At 42.7% G+C, this 19,906-nt stretch overlaps 1 protein-coding gene across 1 annotated transcript; it reads right to left on the reverse strand.

Annotated features, from left to right (window-relative positions):
* Positions 1 to 18,071: 18,071 nt before the first annotated feature.
* On the reverse strand, positions 18,072 to 19,212 carry LOC134289410 (uncharacterized). The gene is made up of 2 exons (XM_062855199.1): positions 18,210 to 19,212; positions 18,072 to 18,148 (listed from the first exon to the last, which is right to left on the reverse strand). The coding sequence occupies exons 1-2, from the start codon at positions 19,084 to 19,086 to the stop codon at positions 18,072 to 18,074; spliced, it is 954 nt and encodes a 317-aa protein (XP_062711183.1). The 5' UTR covers positions 19,087 to 19,212.
* Positions 19,213 to 19,906: the final 694 nt, after the last annotated feature.

Here is a 19,906-nt window from a genome sequence, read left to right on the forward strand (position 1 = left end):
CAAGGATTTTGTTCAATCGACTGGCTTCACTCAGACTGGAAACATTTGTACAAAGGTTTTTCCAGCCGGATCGTTCAGCAGACCGAAGAGCTTTCTGGTAGGCCTTGCGAGCCGACCTGAAAGCCTCCGATCCAGCCGAACGTCGTCTGTTCCAACTCTTTCTACATTGTTTCCTGAGCTTCGCCAGATCGGAGTTCCACCAAGGGGTTCCTCTCGTGGTCTTCACAGACCGCAGAGGGCAGGCTTCTTCAAAAGCTTCCATGATGAATGCCGTTGTAGTACCAACGGCATCATCTAAATCACTTGGAGTGTCAATTGATGGTGAGTATCCATGAAATTTGGCTGCAACCAAATCGGTAAATGGATCCCAGTTGGTTGACCGGGGATTCCTGAAACGCAAAGTTTGCGAAGTAACATTCACATGTTCAAACAAGATGTAACGATGGTCAGATAAAGATTCTTCATCTGACACATGCCAATTGGTCAGCTCATGACTAATTCTGCTAGAGCAAAGCATTATGTCTAACACTTCCTCTCTACCAGATACCATGAAGGTTGGGCGGTTGCCTATGTTAAGTAATCCAAGATCTGTACTACTTAAGTATTCCATCAAACTGGAGCCTCTCAAATTGATGTCTGAGCTGCCTCAGTTTATATGGTGAGCATTAGCATCACTACCAACAATTAGCGGAAGGCCTTTTGAAGTGCAGTATGCAATGACTTGTTTGAAAGCATCCGTAGGGGATGGTTCATCGTGCGGTAAATAAACCGAACAATAAACGTATTTTCTGTTGAGGTTTCCAACAGATACATCGATTGTGATAGCACATACATCTCTGGTAGTTAGTTCAGAGATGAGTGTAGCGACGATTGCGTTGTTGACAAGCACACATGCTCGAGGCATGACACGTGAGTTTGCCATTTCATTTTTACTGAAAGTAGCAACACCGGATTCACAAGGTTTCCTAAATAGAAATTCCCCTTACGAAAGTAAGGTTCTTGGACTAACGCCACTTGGGCTGTACCATTTTGCATAAGTCTACAAAGATTGATCGTTGCTGTTCTTTTGTGCTGAAGATTGATCTGAGCTATCCTAACCGTAGCCACTACCCAAACTAGGCAAGATTAAACTCTTAACAATCACAGCACAAAAAAGAACAGCAACAATAAAGCCAGATCGGTATCGATTTGAGTGCGCCAAAGGCGATGATACACAGAATACACTGTGTAAATCGCATAATGCGAAACCATATAGGTGAAAATCTAAACTAATAAATAACATCTTCATAATCCCGCCCTTATTCAGCCTCAAGTATGAGATTGAAGAAGGGCAGCTGATTGTCTCGGAGAAACACAAGGTCCACCGCGCTATTGCTCCGGTTAGCACAGTAAGGGCAAATACTGTGGAGGGTGCCCTGGTACTCCACAGGCTCCGTTTGCGATTAGGTTTTTATAAGACCCCCCTAACCATTCATTCCTAGGCACGGTAAGCATAAAGCCGCATCACACCATGAATTAGGGGTCACCTGTTGGTGGATTCTTACCACCGGAACAGGCGGTCCGTAGTGTTATTCTTAGCCAATTGAGATAATCGCTACCGACACTACACAGCTATCTAGGCTGATCGAGAAAAGAAGTTAATATTGATGATCAACTTCATACGGGCTCGAACAGCCGTAAAATTGAGCTCAAGGTGACGTAAATAATTTGGGAATCGTGAGTCATTACGTTTCATATGACGAAAAATCCAGTTTAATGTGACTGAAAATTACGTCACTTGGGCGTTCAAATTTACGTCATATGTGTCGCTTTTATATGTGCATCCAAAGTGACGCAGATTTACATGAATTTTTCTAAGTGTGTATGCTTGCCTCACAATATACAAATTTATGCAATGGCAGGCAAAGAAAGTAACTTTAACTAATAACTGTGGAAATGCTCAAAGAACACTAAGTTGAAGCGAGGCAGGCCAAGTCTCAGTGGAAACGGAGAGCCACAAAGAAGAAGAAGAAGAATAAGAAGAAGACTTTTGAAATGCCCCTGAATTCCGCACAATCCCATTGAAGCGCTTATAAAACCTGACAGAACGCCCTTAAAAGGCTCTTGAAATACCTGAAACAACCTCCTGAAACGTCCCTGAAGCCCCTTCCCAGGTAACGATTTGATGTTGATTAAGCGCTTCTCTAGTTTATGCTAATCAGCCTTAATTTGAACCAAAGCTGAGCAAAGGAACTGTAAAAAGTTGTTCAGCTCTTAAACACCGAATTATGGTGATTTTATCCAGCTATAAGTTGATTTGAGCTCTCCATGAAGCTGGATTGAGGTTGAAGAAGCGCTTATATCTGAGTGAAGAACGCTTTTCAGCCTTTTTCCTGCAATTATTCAGCTAATGGGAATGATTTATGATACTATTTATAGAACTGACAAGGATCAGGTGAAGCTTTAGAGTCGCTTAATCATCTTTAGTTCAGCAATTATTCATCACTTATGCAGCACTACCAAAAAAAAATCACAATTAGTCCCACAGAATTTAAGCCAGAATTGCCAGGACTCTTGGTCTAGATGTAGAATAGTGGTTCATAGTTGCTGAAATTGAAATGTATAAATGGTGATTATAATTGAGAATCAAATTTCGGTGCATTGATTCATAGTCACTTACCTTGGCATCTGCTCCACGTGAAATGGTACGAGCTTAGTGATTTGTGAAAGAACAAGCTAGATACCGTCGTGTCTGAATAAAGGTTGAACAATTATGAACAAAGGCTGTGTTGTGGTTGAATAAGCGATGGAAGTGCTTTGTTACGAATGCAGTGATTAGCTGTCAAAAAATCATTGTTTTGTTTACTGTTCAGTGTTCGGTTCGGTTATCGTAAAACACAGCTGGAGTCAGAGAAAATGAACAGAAATACAGGTAAATGTTCACAATTAATATTCCACGGTGTGGATCACAAGATTCTGCTATCTATTTTTAGAGAACGCTGGTTGTTTCGCCGTTGTCGAAACGGTAGAACGCGGAAAAACCCTTGAAGCGCCCTGTACCGTCCAGAGGCTGCATTAAACACTACACGGAATGTGATATCTTTCATTTCATTACAGTCCGACGACATCTTTTTAATAAACTATATTGAAGTATCACAAACCATCACTTATCTTATATTACAACGATTCACTTTTTCTTATATCACCTTAACATTTTCTGTATTTCTTCACCGAACTACTAAGTTTAACAATCTAGAGACACTTCTAGCTTCTTCTTGACCTGACTACTAAGTCCTACCTACAGCCTTAGGACAGTATCTAGAGGTGTCCCACATGGGATCTCAAGACTTATCCGATATGCTGCCTACTCTAACGTTGAAGCTGTACTCCCCGACTGAAGCCAAAGCCTCAGTATTTATAGCCTAAATTTCCTAGCAATGCCCGAACCAGCTTGGGCGTGTCTAAAACTCCTACTCTCGTCTTGCCGAAATAGTCACGATACTTCCTAACAATGCCCGAGCCAACTTGGGCGTATCTAAAACCATACCAAAAGTAAATACTCAAAGTCCAAAACCTAGAACTCTACCTATCCTACTCGTCATCATCATCATTACCATCATCATTGTTATCGTCGCACTTTTTCCATTTGAATTAAATTTTAATATCGGAGTGTGTGGGATATTTAGGTCTATGCACCCTCATCTCTATCGTGCCTCAACGTTGAGTCAACGGAAGCGTCTTGATGTGACCAGACAAAAATGCCGCAACACTCATCAAAGACCGGTAGTCAGCCTCGTCCTCAAAATTAAACAAAATTCCCTGCACACTGAAACGAAAGTCCTTCAAGACGTTCGTAGAAGCGGAAGCTGAGGCGGCGAAAATGTCTGGTCACACTGATTCGGACTCCACGTAACTACTCCCTGTAAAAAAAGTGAAGCCAACTTCAATGAAATGATGACCAACCCAGGTAATAAACTGACGATAATTTCCAAATTAAATCGAAAACAGCAATAATTACTTTCAACAGAGCCATCCTTATCATCGGAAAATCATCACATCTGTCCACCGAGTCACGATCATGCTCAATCACCCTCAGAAGAGACGCACAGCGTGTAGACCCTGCAATTCGATTAACCCCAACTTTTTTTTATTTTCAGAAAATATGGTCTTCAACACTTTTTCACATTTCTCACGTCTTTTTTTTTTCAAATTGCGGTAATAAGTACCATTCCTTTTGAACGTTGTTTTAGATTTACAATCCATTTTTGTGAATTATTATGATCCGCACAACTTTTTCTCTGATAGTTTGTAATTATCATTATTGGCTGAATAAAAGAGTTCTAGCGCATAATTTTCAATATTTTAGAAAGGATGGATAAATTATTATTGAGAAGTCGGATAATCTTCTATCGAGTATCATATTCAGCATACGATAGTAAGCTGAACAAAAGATACTTTGTAAACTCAACAAGCTACTTTACAACTAGATGTTCAGCTTACGGCACCATTAACCAATCATTGTTCAGCTTTGACTCTCACTGTTCAGCTACCATTGTTACTTGGGTTGGGCTCCTGGGAATTTTCTATAAAACCCCTTAGCCTCACTTCAATTGCACTGGTACTTGTTCTCACGAACTAAAATTCCTCATTTTCAATTTATGCGCCCCAGCCATGTTCATAAAAAGAGGTTCCATTGTATGCAGCGTATGCTGGATGAAAGTTTCAAAAGACAAGTACACCGTCTACGTCCTTTCGGCCTCTAAAGACTAAACATTACAAACAGTCGATAACGGACAACACATAGAGAACACCCAGTGGCCCAGTGGAGAATTTTCTGTTTTGACGAAAAGTTTTCCTCGACTGGACGGGACTCGAACCCACACTCCGAGGCTTACCAGATACCTAAAACGACTGACGCCACTAACCGCTCGGACGGTTGAACGTTTCTTTGATATCTATATAGTAAGAGCATGTAGTATAGTAAATTTGAAGAGAATAACCGTTTTTCTTGACCGTAGATGAAAGAATTTCAAAAATGTCAATCTCTAACCCCAATTTCACATTCAAAGCAGGTGACCGCAGAGAAAAAAGCCTAGTGACATCTGAACAAAAGACGTACCTCCCTTGTTTGGTATCATCCTCTCCATTTGTACCTGGAAGGAGGAAAAGCCCTATCCTGAATCCGAAAAGTCTGTGAATGACTATGTTTTTCTATCATTTACATCATGTTTTCCTAGCCCACATCCCATATTCCGCACCGTCCCACTCTCTCGAAGACATTTTTTTTTCGCTTTCGTAGGCAGATTTGATCTCTCCATGCACGTTCACCGGCCGAGACTTGCATATTAGTGATCCGGGCATCATCCATCCGTCCGTCGGCGCCTCGGAAAAAAATCCCAATGTCCGCACGAAAGAGGGCAACTTGAAACCATCATTTGTTTACTTTTTCACTTTTTTTTCTGTCGTGAAGGACCTTTCCTTTCCGAAACGGGGCAGCAATATCTCACTTATTCCCTTTTGAAATGCCTTCCGCCCGTAAGGAATCCGTTCGAGCTACGCCGCGCCGTATGGATTTGGTTGGCTTTGTTTACCTTTGTTCGGAGTTGTGGACCTGAAAGAAATGGCTTTGTCGGGTTGGGATTGCCATTTTTTCCGAAGGTAAGGACCGAACTTTGTGGATTGCGATTCTTTGGTCGTCTATTTTGCCTCACCGCCGCTGGCGGCGGTGGCGGGGCTGACTGGACCGTGTACTTCAGCCGTCTCTAAGAGGTACCTAGGACCTAGTTATGCAAATCCGAGAGACCGAACGAAATCGAAGCTGAAAACTTTCTTCTCCCGGTCGGTTTCCGTGTGCTTTTCTAGGTCTATGCTTTATTGAAATTAAGGGGTCAGCGTTGGGTGAAACCATTCGTTATCCGGCTCCGTAGTTTGAGGGCCGGGGCATTAAAATGGACATCTACATTTCGAGTTGCCCGCAGCCGCCGCAGTTGCAAACGAAACGATCGAAACGGTGAAGGGCGTCCGAACGTAAGATACAAAATGGGATTGTTAGGTACATAATTTGATAGGTGATGAATGGATTCCGAATAGGAATTATGGGATTTGAGAACAGAAGGAGCATGCATACGCGGGGATGAGCAGAAACTTTTCCGTGTTCTTTTCAGTTGTGTGAAGGCTGAAAGTGAAGAAAGATTCTGAACGTTGCTCGGATGAGCACGGCGATGGTAGTCTGACGAAAAGGGTCATCCCGAGCATACACATGGGAGAAAATTGAATTATAGTCCGTGCGTGGTAGCTTTCGTTCCACATCATTCGCTCTGAATGGGATGATTGGTGTTGAAGTTTGGTTTACATGTGCCGTAGCATGCGTTTCAAAAAAAAACTTCGGAACAATAATATGAGGTGTTTTATCTTACAGTCCTGGGCACCCACGTTGGTGCAGAGGGCTGAATTGAAAGATTTCCATCTTGGGCAGTGGTGGAAATTGATCGCGAACGTGTGCTGACGCGCTACAAAAAAATGCCATCGCATCGCAAACCTTTGCTGTGCGATTGTGTTCGCACGTTTGTGGCTCACGATCGTACGACACGAACGCCAACGAGTGCATCGCATCTTTTGCAAGCGCGATGCTTTTTTATTTTAGAGGTTTGCGGCCGATATTTTTGTAATGAAATCAAATGTTGGTAAACTTTTTCGTCGAAATCATTTATTGGGATGGTACCTGACCAGTATAATCATAAAACACCCAACTAATTACCTCTAAGTGTACACAAAATGGCAGCAAACCAAGTGCTCTACATTGTGATACTTCTGGCGAACCAACTGCGATTCTGCTCGTTCAACATTTGTTTTGTGTTGGTTCGTCGATTCGGGAAATCGTGAACCGTTCTCTCTTTTTGGGTTCGCGAGCGCGTGAGCAAAGAGTGTGTTTGATGCGAACCAAAAACACGTCAAGCGCATGATGCTTTCCACCACTGATCTTGGGTGATTGCCAGCCATCACCTTGACCTGTGGTCAGGTCAAATTTCTGTCAACTTGCTTGATTTTGTTGTTGAGGCTGCACCGCCATGAGCCTCTGGGTCTGCTTATGCTGCGATGTCCTGCTGGGTTCCACGCTTACTTGCAGATTTTGTTTCCGCTCCTGCGTAGAGTGTGGCCGACCCACCTCCAATTTCTCTTCCGAATTTCTGTTGCTATCGACTTTTGATGACATCGACGATGGAGCTCCACGTTGGAGATCCAATTGTTAGGCTACCCTGCACGAATTATATACCGCAGGCATCCATTGATGAAGACCTGCAGCCGTTGCGTGTTCTCCACTGATACACACCAGATTTCACTGGCGTATAGCAGCACGTTCGAGTTAGAAATCCGAATTTTGGTTGATCTGGTTGTTTCTCCATACATTTCTGCAACTCGCAAAAGCAGCCCTCGCCTTCTTGATCCGTGCACCTACAGGGGATAGACAAAATGATCGGGACAGGCAAAATTTTCACTTTTCAAAAAAAATTTCAACTAGCTGTAACTTTTCGAAAAGTGCATCAAATATTCTAAAAATTTTACTGTAAGTTCATCAACTAGTTGTGTGTCATCAGTGGTCCGAATTTGGAAACCATCGGACTATTCTCCACGAAGTAATAAATATTCTTGAAAAAGGTATAATTATTCGATAGCGAACTTTGAACTGTTATATCTTCGGAATCAATGAACAGAATGCAATGAAATTTTGACCATTTATGACTTATATAATGAGCTATGAATACCCTTCGACAAGGTATAGCTTGTAGCATCAGCTATTTGCTTAGATTCTTACGACCTTTAACATTGGAATTTTCCAACAAGTGGCTTAAGCGCCACCTCCGTAGAGGACCACTTGTCTGTTACTGTGCCCGGCAAGAAATCCTAACCTCAGGGCAGGTTTCTGGTAAGAATTCAGTTAGGGAAATGAAGTATGAACTAGCGGAGCTGAACGGTATTATAAAGTACTTCCGCTACTCGCGTAAAGAGGCACCACCATAGATAGAATTATAACAGTTGAAGATCGTCGTTCGATTAGTCACAGTAACACGCGAGTTCTCATCACTGGCAGAACTCACTCTCACAAATCTCCCTTTTCGCTAGAAGAACGGAAACGGAGGGACTGATTTCCCTAGCAGTCCAACTAGGAGTAAAAATGATACAGCAGAAAGACAACAAAAAATATGACTAATCGAACGACGTGAGAAATCTTTAGTCCCTAGAAATCATGACACACATGGTAGCTAGCAAAACATTTATTAGAGATGGTGTAATCAGTTCATGATGTAATTCAATTAGTCAAATTCACTTTATTAATCCTAGGACATTTTCAGATTCCTTTCCTTCTTCTTCTTCTTATCTCTAAGCTACCTAACGTGTGCGGTGGATTCTAAATATAGCTTCCCTAGTATGTGTGTCTCAAATTATCATGCGCATGAATAAAAGTGGCTACTCACGGTACCGTGGATTCCTCTGCCTTACCGTACTCCAGTTCTGCTTTACCGAAGCTGCCCAGACGACGCGATGAGATATTGCAACAGTACCACTAATTCGGTGCGGCGTTTGTCGAATTACGACCGAAGCGTACTCGTCGTGCTGACCGGCTGGTGATCGTAGTTCGCCGGATATCAAAATGGCGTCCGCTTGATGCCGCTGGTCAACGTGCAATATGGCCGGAAGCGGTTCGTCAGGTATAACGGCGACGGTGCTTCTACAGGGCCGGACGCAATGGTGACGATGCGGTCCCTTTCCGAGTAGCGGTTTCCCGCAACCGGAGAAATTTCAACGAGATGCCGTATAACAATGGATTCGGTGGTCGAGGGGTTCGGGTGATGCAGTCCTTTGCGCGATGCTGGTACGTTGGCGGTTCGATTCCCGTTCGGAACTTGAAACAAAAAGCCGTCGAACGGCTGTTCGACACTTTATGAGAACACACTATTTGGACACACATTTTAATTATGAATTACCTTGATTTCTTTCCCCACTCGCACACGGACTATTGGAACCGCACAACTCTTCTAGCTGAATGCTTAGCCTAACGGAAAGGAATACACTACATAAAATCTAAACACTGAAGACTTCTAACATCGTTTCACATACCACAACCAGGTTCGCGACACTAAGATTTAATTTAAACTCGCACTCCCGGATCTTCCCACGGTCTCGATTGAAATGATCGAGTGTGGTTCTAGAGCGCCTCAGATAGGTCGCGAGTAATTGTCGTATTCGTGATCGGAGGTTGTTGAACCTTTTAAAAGGACAACGACCTTATGAACCCGATCTTCAAATTCTATAATATCTACGAATGGATGATACCATCTCCTTCCTTCATAATCCTTCGGATCGAGCTATCACTTCATCATTCGTAGCTGAATTCCCGTATAAGTTCGGAATAGAGCTATGAAGTTCGGTAGTGTTCATTTTCTGGATGAACGGCTTGTATGCAAGTTTTAATTATGTATGCGCCTGTGAACTATTTAGTAGGTGTTGAATTGGTTTCCTTTTTAATCTATTTATTTGAATAGTCTAGTGAACTTCCTGAGTGAAAATTTAATTTATTACTAAAACCATATAATACAACAAAATCCATTCCATAACAATAGTAATATTTACATTTATGTACAGTTCGCTTAAGAACAACTAATTTATATTTACACAGTAGCCACAATGCTACAAGCTTCCGATGAAGGAGCGTTTCATACTTAGCCGCTGGATGGCAGAACAGTCGCTGTTTGAGCCGCACCTCCTTGGTGAACAGACGCACGAGACGTACCTCCTAAATCTAGCTGAAGTCAGAAGGACAACAGTGCCCAGGATTCACTACCAGCTAAGTACACAACTCTTAGCTGGCGGTTTTGTCATCGCTGGAAGCATGAGGTAGGAACTTGTGAGGACCAGAGCTTTATTGGACGCTCTCCTTTTTGACTGTTCGACCGTTTTGCAGCCCCTAATGTTTGCGCACTAGCAATAAAAAGTACATCTCATGTAAAGTTCGTGTTTCTTTAGTGTTCAGGAACATTTTTTCAAGAATTCGCGAAGAAATTTTCTTTTGGAATTTCTGGAGGAATCCTTGAAGAAGTTACACCGGGAAAAAAAATCTAAAGGAATTTATAAAAGTTTCTCTGGGAAAACTCGTAAGAATTTCTGGATGATTTTCCAAAGAAATTCCCGGGGCAATATTTAAAGGAATACCTGTATGAGTTTCTGATGAAATTCATGGTGGAAACAATCCATGCAAGATTTTTATTTCCCAAAGCTGCCGTCAGACAAAAGTTTGTTTATGCAATTCAGTATCATAATTTCTATTTTATGTAACTCATTTTGGTATCATAATGGCCATTTTTTTCGACCTGGTTCATTATGCAACTAAAATGAGTTGCATAATAAAAAATAGTTGCATAATGTTCATAATGCAACTCATTTGGGTTGCATTATGAACATTATGCAACTCAAATTAGCTGTATAATGAAAAAATCATTGCATAAAATTTTGTATGGAACTCGTTGCAAAACTCGATTTTTTCAACACTCTTCGTATTTATCCAACTCGGCAAGCTTCGTTGGATAAATGTACGACTCGTGCTGAAAAAATCAACTTTTTGCAACTCGTTACATAAATAACTATTCTAACATTCTTGGTTATAATTTGAAGGGTGAGCCCCCAAAATTACCAATTTTGTGAGATTCTGCACAGTCAATTTTTTAGAGTATAACATAAGCGGGATATTTGTATGTATGTCGTATTTAATTAGATAATTGCTACGTGGAGGCGGACGGACACTTCATCGTGTACACATTTTACAGAAGCTGCGCCAATAAAAGTAACCACATCTTCAATGTCTAAAGTAATCGAAACAATTCCCCCCCCCCCTTTTGTTTATCGTTTGTCCGAAAATGGAAACGTGTCAATTAAACAAGTTGGCATCAATTTATTTCCCATTTCACTGCTACATGTAACCACAATTTGAGGCCGAATCGTGCACAAAAACGTATCGTGTAACTGTCATTTACTACACGCAATTACCTACAGGTCTCCGCCGTACCCTTTTCCATTGACCCTTACCATAATCATCCACCTGTTTCGAACGTATCAATTTACACTTGCAACGGAGAACTTTCCATCAGCTCTCCCTCTCCTAACAGGGATGTTGTGGTCTCCTGCTTGCTGTGCATCGTTTGCTTCATGAATTAGTGAGATTATAATTCTATCACTCCCTTTAACAGTAACAAGGTCTTCTCTCGTCGACAATGTCGACGCTACACATCAGGAATTAGACCACCGGCAGCAGGACAATTTCCCCAACAGAATCCGGTGAGCTATTCCAGCTATGTAGGGATGTGCGGTTTTTGGTGGTACCGCTAGCTGCTGGGTTCCACACCTGTCCAAGCTGTCACTGGACGAGAATTGAACCATTGAAACGGCAGCTTCCGGAACACTGCGAGTTGGCCTCATCAAGGCCACTGAATTATCTCCGTCAATTGGAGGTGCACTACATCATCGTCATCATCATCATCAGATTATCGGGAATTTCCTCCAACCAACCCACAAACCTCACCACTTTGACACCGGCTCTGATCGAAATGCGGTTACGGCGAGTGGTCTGCCCCTACCGGACATGCCACATTATCGATGTAAAATTTATATTGCAGCGCTCTGCAGGGGTTCGGACGGACTAGAAGCTGACCTCTCGGCAGCAAATAGTATCCTGCTGCTGAGTGCTTCTAGGTGCTACGACCGTAACAAATGTAGCCACTAGTGCATACCGTGGTAAATAGTTAAATTTCTATTTAATGTGCTTCTTCGGGGATCTGCCCATCAAATGTTCCTCCCGAGATGTACATCCATCATTATTGTTTGGTCATCGTACACCTATCTAGGATGCCCTGGTGTAGTGTAGCCAACGTGGCCGGCAGGGACTTTGACGCGTTCGTGTTGAAGCTTGGACACAGCCACCACACCGTTCGTTGTCGCGTTGTCGACGATGCGAAGCTGCGGTCGTAGATGTCAAGGGAGCAGTGAGGAAATCAGTTGATTGGAAATTGAAATTCCTTGTCTCGTATTCATCAGCCTAACAGCTTCGTCATCAGAGTTAGACTACGAAATTTATAGCACACACGCATGGATGATGCAGACTGGCGAGATGGAGGATGAGGAGGGCTCCATTTCCTGACATGGTACACATAATTATCTCTGGCAAATGTTCTCTTTGCATCTGCGATGATGGTGCGATGAATGCGTATGACTTTTGATGTTTATTTCTCATTTGTAAAGTTTGCGTCTGATAAATTGAATGATCAATAAATTCAGTTGACGTCCGTCCATGACGTGAATATCCGAGGTGGGTAAATCAATTTTCTCATAATGTGATATGTAAATGCACGAATTATATACCGCAGACATCTATTGATAAAGATCTACAGCCAATGAGTAGGTCATGAAGTTTACTCTTCATATTAGAGCGCCGTTGAGCTACGAGAGGAACATCATAAGCCAGTTCAAAGATCATGAAGAACAGTAGCGGTGATAGTATACATCCTAGCCTTACTTCAGCGGTGACCTCGATGGGGTCGAGCAAGACACTGTACTGTTTTGCAGTGCTTTGGACTCACTGTTGCAAGTGCATGTGTGCATGGCTGCAAGGACCAGGATTGACAAGGCAACTTCATAGGAGGTCGTCGTCGTCCTGCACTTTACGTGATTGTGGATGACTCAAACGCCCATCAACCAAAATAGGGATCACAGAATGTAGACGTAAGAGATGAGCGAATTCGTCAGTTACCGGATCTAATAGGTAGTTCGGTACTGAATCCTATAAATGGGGTTCAGTCAGTGGTCGATCTTGCTTCTTGGGATGAAGGCGGTGATCTTCGTGGTAGGGACTACTTCCCTATTCTTTTACCGCAGCCCGTAGACCGCCGTGTACCGCATCAAGATAATTTCTCTCGAAATATCCGTCGCCAACCCCCTGACGGTCATGGCGTACTGACTTCTGCCGAGTGAAATACATTAATCCGTGAGGCCACTGAGCGTCACAGTCGTTGAAGAGGTGTTCTAAAAAGTACCATGGTTGAAAACCGAGTTTTACTGGGCTATGAAACTAAGGCGTAGGCTGGTGCCCGATGACTGCGCGAGGTCTAGTAAAGAGTTTTAACTTTCGTGTGCCAGGGACAAGAATCTCACCTCACAATACACTGCAATTAGAATTTCAGTATAACTAGCTTAACTCGGCCCTAAGCCAGGCTATTGGAAAGGTTGCGGGTCCAGAGGATATCGTGTATCCTCTCCTTAAAAAGCTCCCTGTTATCGGCCGGTTGGCCCTCCTTGACACCATGAATCGGGTATGGCCAACTGATGAATGGAAAGAAAAATGGTTATTCCTATACCCCAGAGGGAAAGGACAAGATGTTTATGGAACGTTTTGGACCAGTAACCTTACTTAATTGCATAGGAAAAATAACAGAGCTGGAAAGACAAAAACGAATCCCCCCGCAGCAACACTTATTCCGATGCGGCTATGGCGCGAAAACGTTTTTTTTTTCGAGCTTGGCCGTCTTTTGGAGCAAGCGTCGAATTGTAAGGGCCTGCACGCAGATGTAGTCTTATTAGTCCTAGCCCTATCCAAGGCCTACGACATGACATGGAGACTTCCTATCCAGACAACTCCCAAGAGGTTTGAGTTCTTGACGCCGGGTCTACTTCCACCCTAAGGTTGCTCGAGAATAGCATCCCGCAAGGATCTGTCGTCTCGGTCACACTATTGTCTGGGGGAGAAGAGCAGTCAGTGTCAGCTACCAAATTTCCCCTGATGATTGACTGGTGAATGGGGGATACGAGCACTGCTGGTACGCCAACTCTGATAGGCTCATTAGCACAAGGAGACGTACATTACTGAGTGTCTGGGTAGGCTATAAGCCGCTGCGGACGGTTACTCGATCTCTGTGGTATCTTCTGAACCGTAGTCTGTAAATTGCTGCAAACGTGCAGACATGCAAACGTGCCGTGGTATTCTCCGGCTCCTTGATTTGTCGGTCCGGTCTAAATCGTGAGAAGGTTTAACATGGATTCCCGTGGTTTATCAAAATGCAAAGGTATGCGAACATTACTGTAATGTATTCACTTTAGTTTTTAAGACCTCTTCACTATTTCTTAAAACTACTTTTCAAAGAAGTTGCTTTCTTGGGGACGTAGTTGAAACGAACGAATACGTGCTGCTGTTACCAGATCACAGAATGTTCTGCTGCTGGGTTTATTTCAGAATCCTTTATAACATATAATTAATCGATCGGCCATTTGCCCGTATAACGAAAGGGATTGTACCTTCTTCCAAACGCTATAAATTTATAAAGTAAAGCATTACGCTACAGTCCTTCCTTCTCGAGAAACTACATACAATCAAATCATTCAAAAATTCATTTTCACTTCCGACTACATTATGATTCGAACGCACTAGGTCAGGGGGGAAATTGTACACGAACGTTCACGTATGCGTGAGAATTTTTTCGTTAGCAACGAGAAAAATTTACCCGAAGAGACCCGAAGTTGAGCCGAAATTTCTTATGGCAAACCCGACCAGCTGTTGGTGAGTTTTCTGAAAGTGTCGAAACATCACAGAAAAGTAGCAAACACCATCGATATTTGCTACCAGATCGCATCATAGGGATGCTTGCTAGTAATTGCCTTACAATTTCCTAATTTATTTGCACATTTGAAGAAATTTTCTGTTTTATGGTGCAAAAAGTTTCCATAACAAATTCCAATCGTGAACCGAAAGAACAGAAAAAGAATAAGAAGCTCAGAAAATTCACCGAAAAACGGCAAAATTCACCAGCCGTCGGCCACGCACACGACCATGCTATCTGTATACCCGTCTTACATATATTCTGGCACTAGGTGCATATTTTTCTTCAAAACCAGACAGGTTAAACTTCTAATTTCCGAGCGCGACTCCTGGTCATCATCAGGCTACCGCTCGTTTTCTGCCGTTTCGTCCTGTTGGGGATCTGATCACTCGCCACATCCGGGAACCCTAGGAATGGCGCTTCCTCGGCCTCGGAATCAGCACAGCCTTGGTAATCCTCCGACTCCGCTCAACCGCGCTTCCGACTGACTTCTGGAAGTAACAACATCGAGCTTCGAACCGGAAGGTGAGCCAGCTTTAATTGGTTCCTGTGGGCCATGATCGTCGTCCTGTGGAGGGAGATTTGAAAGGTGTTTTTAGAAATCTGTTTTACAAATCTCGCTCCAATCCATCTCTGTGGATCAGTTTTCTAGAAGTTTTTGTAATATATCATATCTCCAGCAACTAGTTTCAAAAATGGATCTGGTTTAGGAGGAGATATAGTAGGATTGTCTAAACAAACAGGTTTTTCTAAAAATTGCTTATAATCCTTCTTTGGATTAATCAAATCAAGTAAAATCTTTGGTTTGTATGATAAAATTTTATGTGATGGTGGGACTCCCTTTTTGGTAGCAATTTGACTTCAATAGTTAATAAGAAAATAGTTGATTTTACAATTCAAATCTAGCTCTCGCAACCGAGGGTCCAACAAATACTTTTTAAAAACATCCTTGACAACTCTAACTAAACGTTCTGCTTGCCCGTTGCTGCTTGGATTATATGGAGGGCTTTTCATAACTTTAACGCCGTGCTTTTCCAAAAACGAAGAAAATTCCTTCGAGTTGAATGGCGGGCCTCCATCCGTTACCATCACATCAGGAAGACCGAACCTTGCAAATACTGTCATGAGTGAGTTGATCACTCGTTTTGCGTCTGTTCCATGCAGCATTGCTTCTACTTCCACCCATTTTGAGTGACTGTCAACAATAAGCAGAAATGTTTTCCCTTCGAAATAGAAGGGAAAACATTTCTGCTTGCCGCGCTAGTTGCTTCATCTTCACGACACCAATATGGTTCGCATGCAGGAGTTTGAGAATGTCGCCCTTTAGAATTGCTGATATGATGATTCTATCTTGGTATAAAAGGCATTTTTGCACAACTTCTATATCCGTTTTAATTGAGTAAAAGTTTCTTAATGAACTTTGAACATTGTCAGGCCACTCGCTTTCTGCAAATCTCATCACCTCTGCCAAACAAGAATCTTTTTCAGTTTCTCTGGCAATCAAATTATAATCCAAAGGTAAAGCATCCGAGAAGTTCAAGCTATTAATGCTACCTATGTCGAGGCTTTTAGGAATAGGTTGTTCCAGCGGGAATCGGGTGCAAAAATCTGCGTTTCCCATGTTTGTTGATGCTCTATATGCAATTTCAAAGTCATAAATGGATAATTCCATAGTATATCTCTGGTGTCTAGTTACAAATAACGAATTGTTACCGGATTTGCCGAATATACCAACCAAAGGCTTGTGGTCGGTGTAAACCTTAAACTTCTGCCCAAAAAGAAATTTATGAAATTTCTTCACGGTACAAACCAACGCCAACGCTTCTAAATGAAGGATAGGGTATCGTTTCTGTGCAGAATTCAGCGAAAACGATGTGAAGCATATGGGTCTTTCTAATCCATCGACTTCATGGGCTAGAACACCACCAAATCCGTATGAACTAGCATCTGAGACAACAATTAGCAGTTTCTTAGGGTCATAGAATTCCAGCAAATCTGCTTTCAACAAGGCTTTCTTACTGAACTGAAACGCTTCCTCACAATCCTCTGTCCAATCAAAAGTAGTGTTATTAGCCAGCAGAGCGTACAAACTCCTTAGCTTGGAAGACAAATGTGGAACGAATTTATTGTAGATATTAATCAAACCAAGAAATGCTCTAAGTTCTGGTACGTTAGTCGGAGGCTTTGCTTGACTAATTGTTGACACTTTTTCAGGAGATGGCGAAAGCCTCTTGTCAGTAATAAGATGTCCTAGATATGGCAATTGCGTCACAAAAAACTTGCATTTCTTAAAGTTTACTTTGATGTTTGCTTTAGATAGTCGTTCAAGAACCAAATCCAAAATTTTTACACACTTTTCAAAATTGTCGGCCGCAATTCGGACATCATCCAAGTAGACACTAAGGGGCCGTTCATAAACCACGTAGACGTTTTGGGGGGAGGGGGGGTCTGGCCAAAGTCTACGCTTCATACAAATTTCAAAATTTTTGTATGGACAAAAGTCTACGAGGGGGGAGGGGGGTCTGAGATGACCAAAATTTGGTCTACGTGGTTTATGAACAGCCCCTAAGGGGCTGTCCATAAACCACGTGGTCATAAGGGGGGGGGGGGGGGTTGAGAAGTCCCAAAAAAAAATGACCACGTGGCTTATGGACAACCCCTAACTCCCTCTAGTCCATGCAGGACCTGGTCCATAATTTGTTGGAAAATTGCCGCTGTACTTGAAGCCCCTTGTGGAAGTCTATTATAGGTAAATAAGCCTTTCATAGTTTTGATGACGTTAGGGCCCATATAGCCGAGGCGGTAAACGCACGGGTATTCAGCATGACCATGCTGAGGGTTACGGGTTCGATTCCCGGTCGGTCCAGGATCTTTTCGTAAAGGAAATTTCCTTGACTTCCTTGGGCATAGAGTATCTTCGTGCCTGCCACACGATATACACATGCAAAATGGTCATTGGCAGAGGAAGCTCTCAGTTAATAACTGTGGAAGTGCTCATAGAACACTAAGCTGAGAAGCAGGCTTTGTCCCAGTGAGGACGTTACGCCAAGAAGAGAGAGAGAGAGAGAGAGAGAGAGAGAGAGAGAGAGAGAGAGAGAGAGAGAGAGAGAGAGAGAGAGAGAGAGAGAGAGAGAGAGAGTGTTAATGACAGTGAACTTTTTGGACCGCCTAGAGAGAGGAACTTGCGTATAGGCCCCTGCCAAATCTAGACAACAGAGTACCCTACAGCCTGCTAGAGAAGCAAATATATCCTACCACTAGTGGGTATGTATTTGGTACTATCGCTTTATTGATTGAAACTTTGCAGTCTATTACCAAGCGTATATCTTGGTCTTTTTTAACTACCACTATCACAGGCGATGCCCACTCACTAGCCTTTATAGGTGTGATTACCTTCTGTTGTTCCAGCATCTCCAAATGCTCCGCCAGCTTGTCTCTTAACTTGTAGGGTACCGTTTACGCCTTCTTGAAAATCGGTTGTTCATGCTTCAGGATCAGTTCCCCCTCATAGCCTACGATAGGTTCTGAAAAATCTTTATCAAAAATTTTCCTATACTTCATTTTCATACTGTTAACTATGAATACTATCAATACCTTTCTTCTCGTTCAGACTATTCACCATCGCTGTGCTCGTGAAACCCGATCTCCATCCAGGGAAGAAACAATCAAGCCATGATCTTCCAATCAAAGGAACAAAACTGTTGCTACACTGCAAAACTACAAGCTTTTGCTTTGCTATTGACCCGTTCAATTCAACCTGTACAGAAATTTCTCCTGTAATCCTCAAGCGTGCTCCATCAACAACAATCAGCTGTCTGCTAGAGCTGCGTATTGGAATAGCGTTGAAAAATTTCCAACAGTCGGCCTCACTGATCACAGAAACAGCTGACCCCGAATCAATTTCCATTTTCAGCATACAGTTTTGCACTTTTGCTTTAATCATGCACGGTTCATTAATTTTATTAACGGTGGAAATCATCAAACACTCCATTCCATCTGTTTCTTCACCTGAACTATCATGCCCGTCTGACCGTTTAAAATCATAGCTAGTGTCCTTTTCAACCTTCTCTACGTGATACACCGAGTTTCGATTTCGCAAACTATAGCAGTCCCTTCTCAAATGTCCTCGCTTTTTGCAATAATTACAAATTGCATTAGCGTATGCATTGCGATTTTTGGACTCAGACGGAGATCTACCACGGAAACTAACTCGATTTTCATTCCTATTAACAATTCGGCCCCTGTATTGCCTGTCCGATCTATCACGCCCATAGTCCCGGCTACTTTCACCAACTTTTTTACCTAGTCTGCTCTTCACTGAATGCACTTCGTCCCTTCTTGGCTCACTGTTCATTGCTTTGGTCTGTCTGTTGGCTACCTCACAGCTAAGCGATTTCTTCTCAATTGCATCTAGTGTCAGTGTCTCCGACATTAGTAAAGACTTTTGCAACTCCCGATCATGCAGCCCCATTATCAATCGATCCCTAATTGCAGTTTCCTTAAACTGCTGAAAATTGCATAACTCTGCCTGCAACTTCACTGACAAAATGAAGCTTTCAGCAGATTCGTCCGGTTTTTGGAATCGATTATAGAAATAAAATCGCTGCATCTACCTTGTCGAACCTTTCCTTTAGCTTTTTCACCATGTCCGCATAATTTAACGTTCCCAATTCAACGGTTGGAAACATCAGTTTAAGTTCATCATAAACAACCGGGCTGGTAAGAGCAATCAGCACCGATTTCTTGTTTTCCTCCGTCCAATTATTAAAGGAGCTAAGGTGTTCCAAACGCTCCAAATAATTCGTGAAGGACGTGCCTTTCACGTAATGGTCTAACGTTCCAAAGGAAGGCATGGTGTACTAGTAACAACCAGCAGAAAACCAAATTAAAATCACTTACTTGATGCACTTTTTTCCTCACCGCAGATGCAACTCTACCAGCTGCAGTTGATTGTACTGTTTTCTTTTGCAAGCGAGACTCAAGTGAGACACAGCCAGCTCAGCCTTTCTCACTACTCGCAATCGCGGAATCTCTCACTCACCAGTTCTACAAGCTCTCCCCGAGCTCAACAGATACTCACTCTCGCAAATTGCTCTACCTCACGATCTCTCACTAGCTCACTACTGATCACCTCCAGATGATGGATTTCCGCCCGTCGTGGTTGAGTGGGTCGGTAGAATGGGTGGCTGGGTGGCACGCCGACTCTCTGATAGAATGCAAACTCGAACACTATGGTTGATGGTAAAACCAAAATGGCCAAATCGGTGGGAGCGAGGAGGAGTTATATGCAT

This window comes from Aedes albopictus, chromosome 3, assembly GCF_035046485.1.
Source record: "Aedes albopictus strain Foshan chromosome 3, AalbF5, whole genome shotgun sequence".
Classification (NCBI taxonomy): domain Eukaryota; kingdom Metazoa; phylum Arthropoda; class Insecta; order Diptera; family Culicidae; genus Aedes; species Aedes albopictus.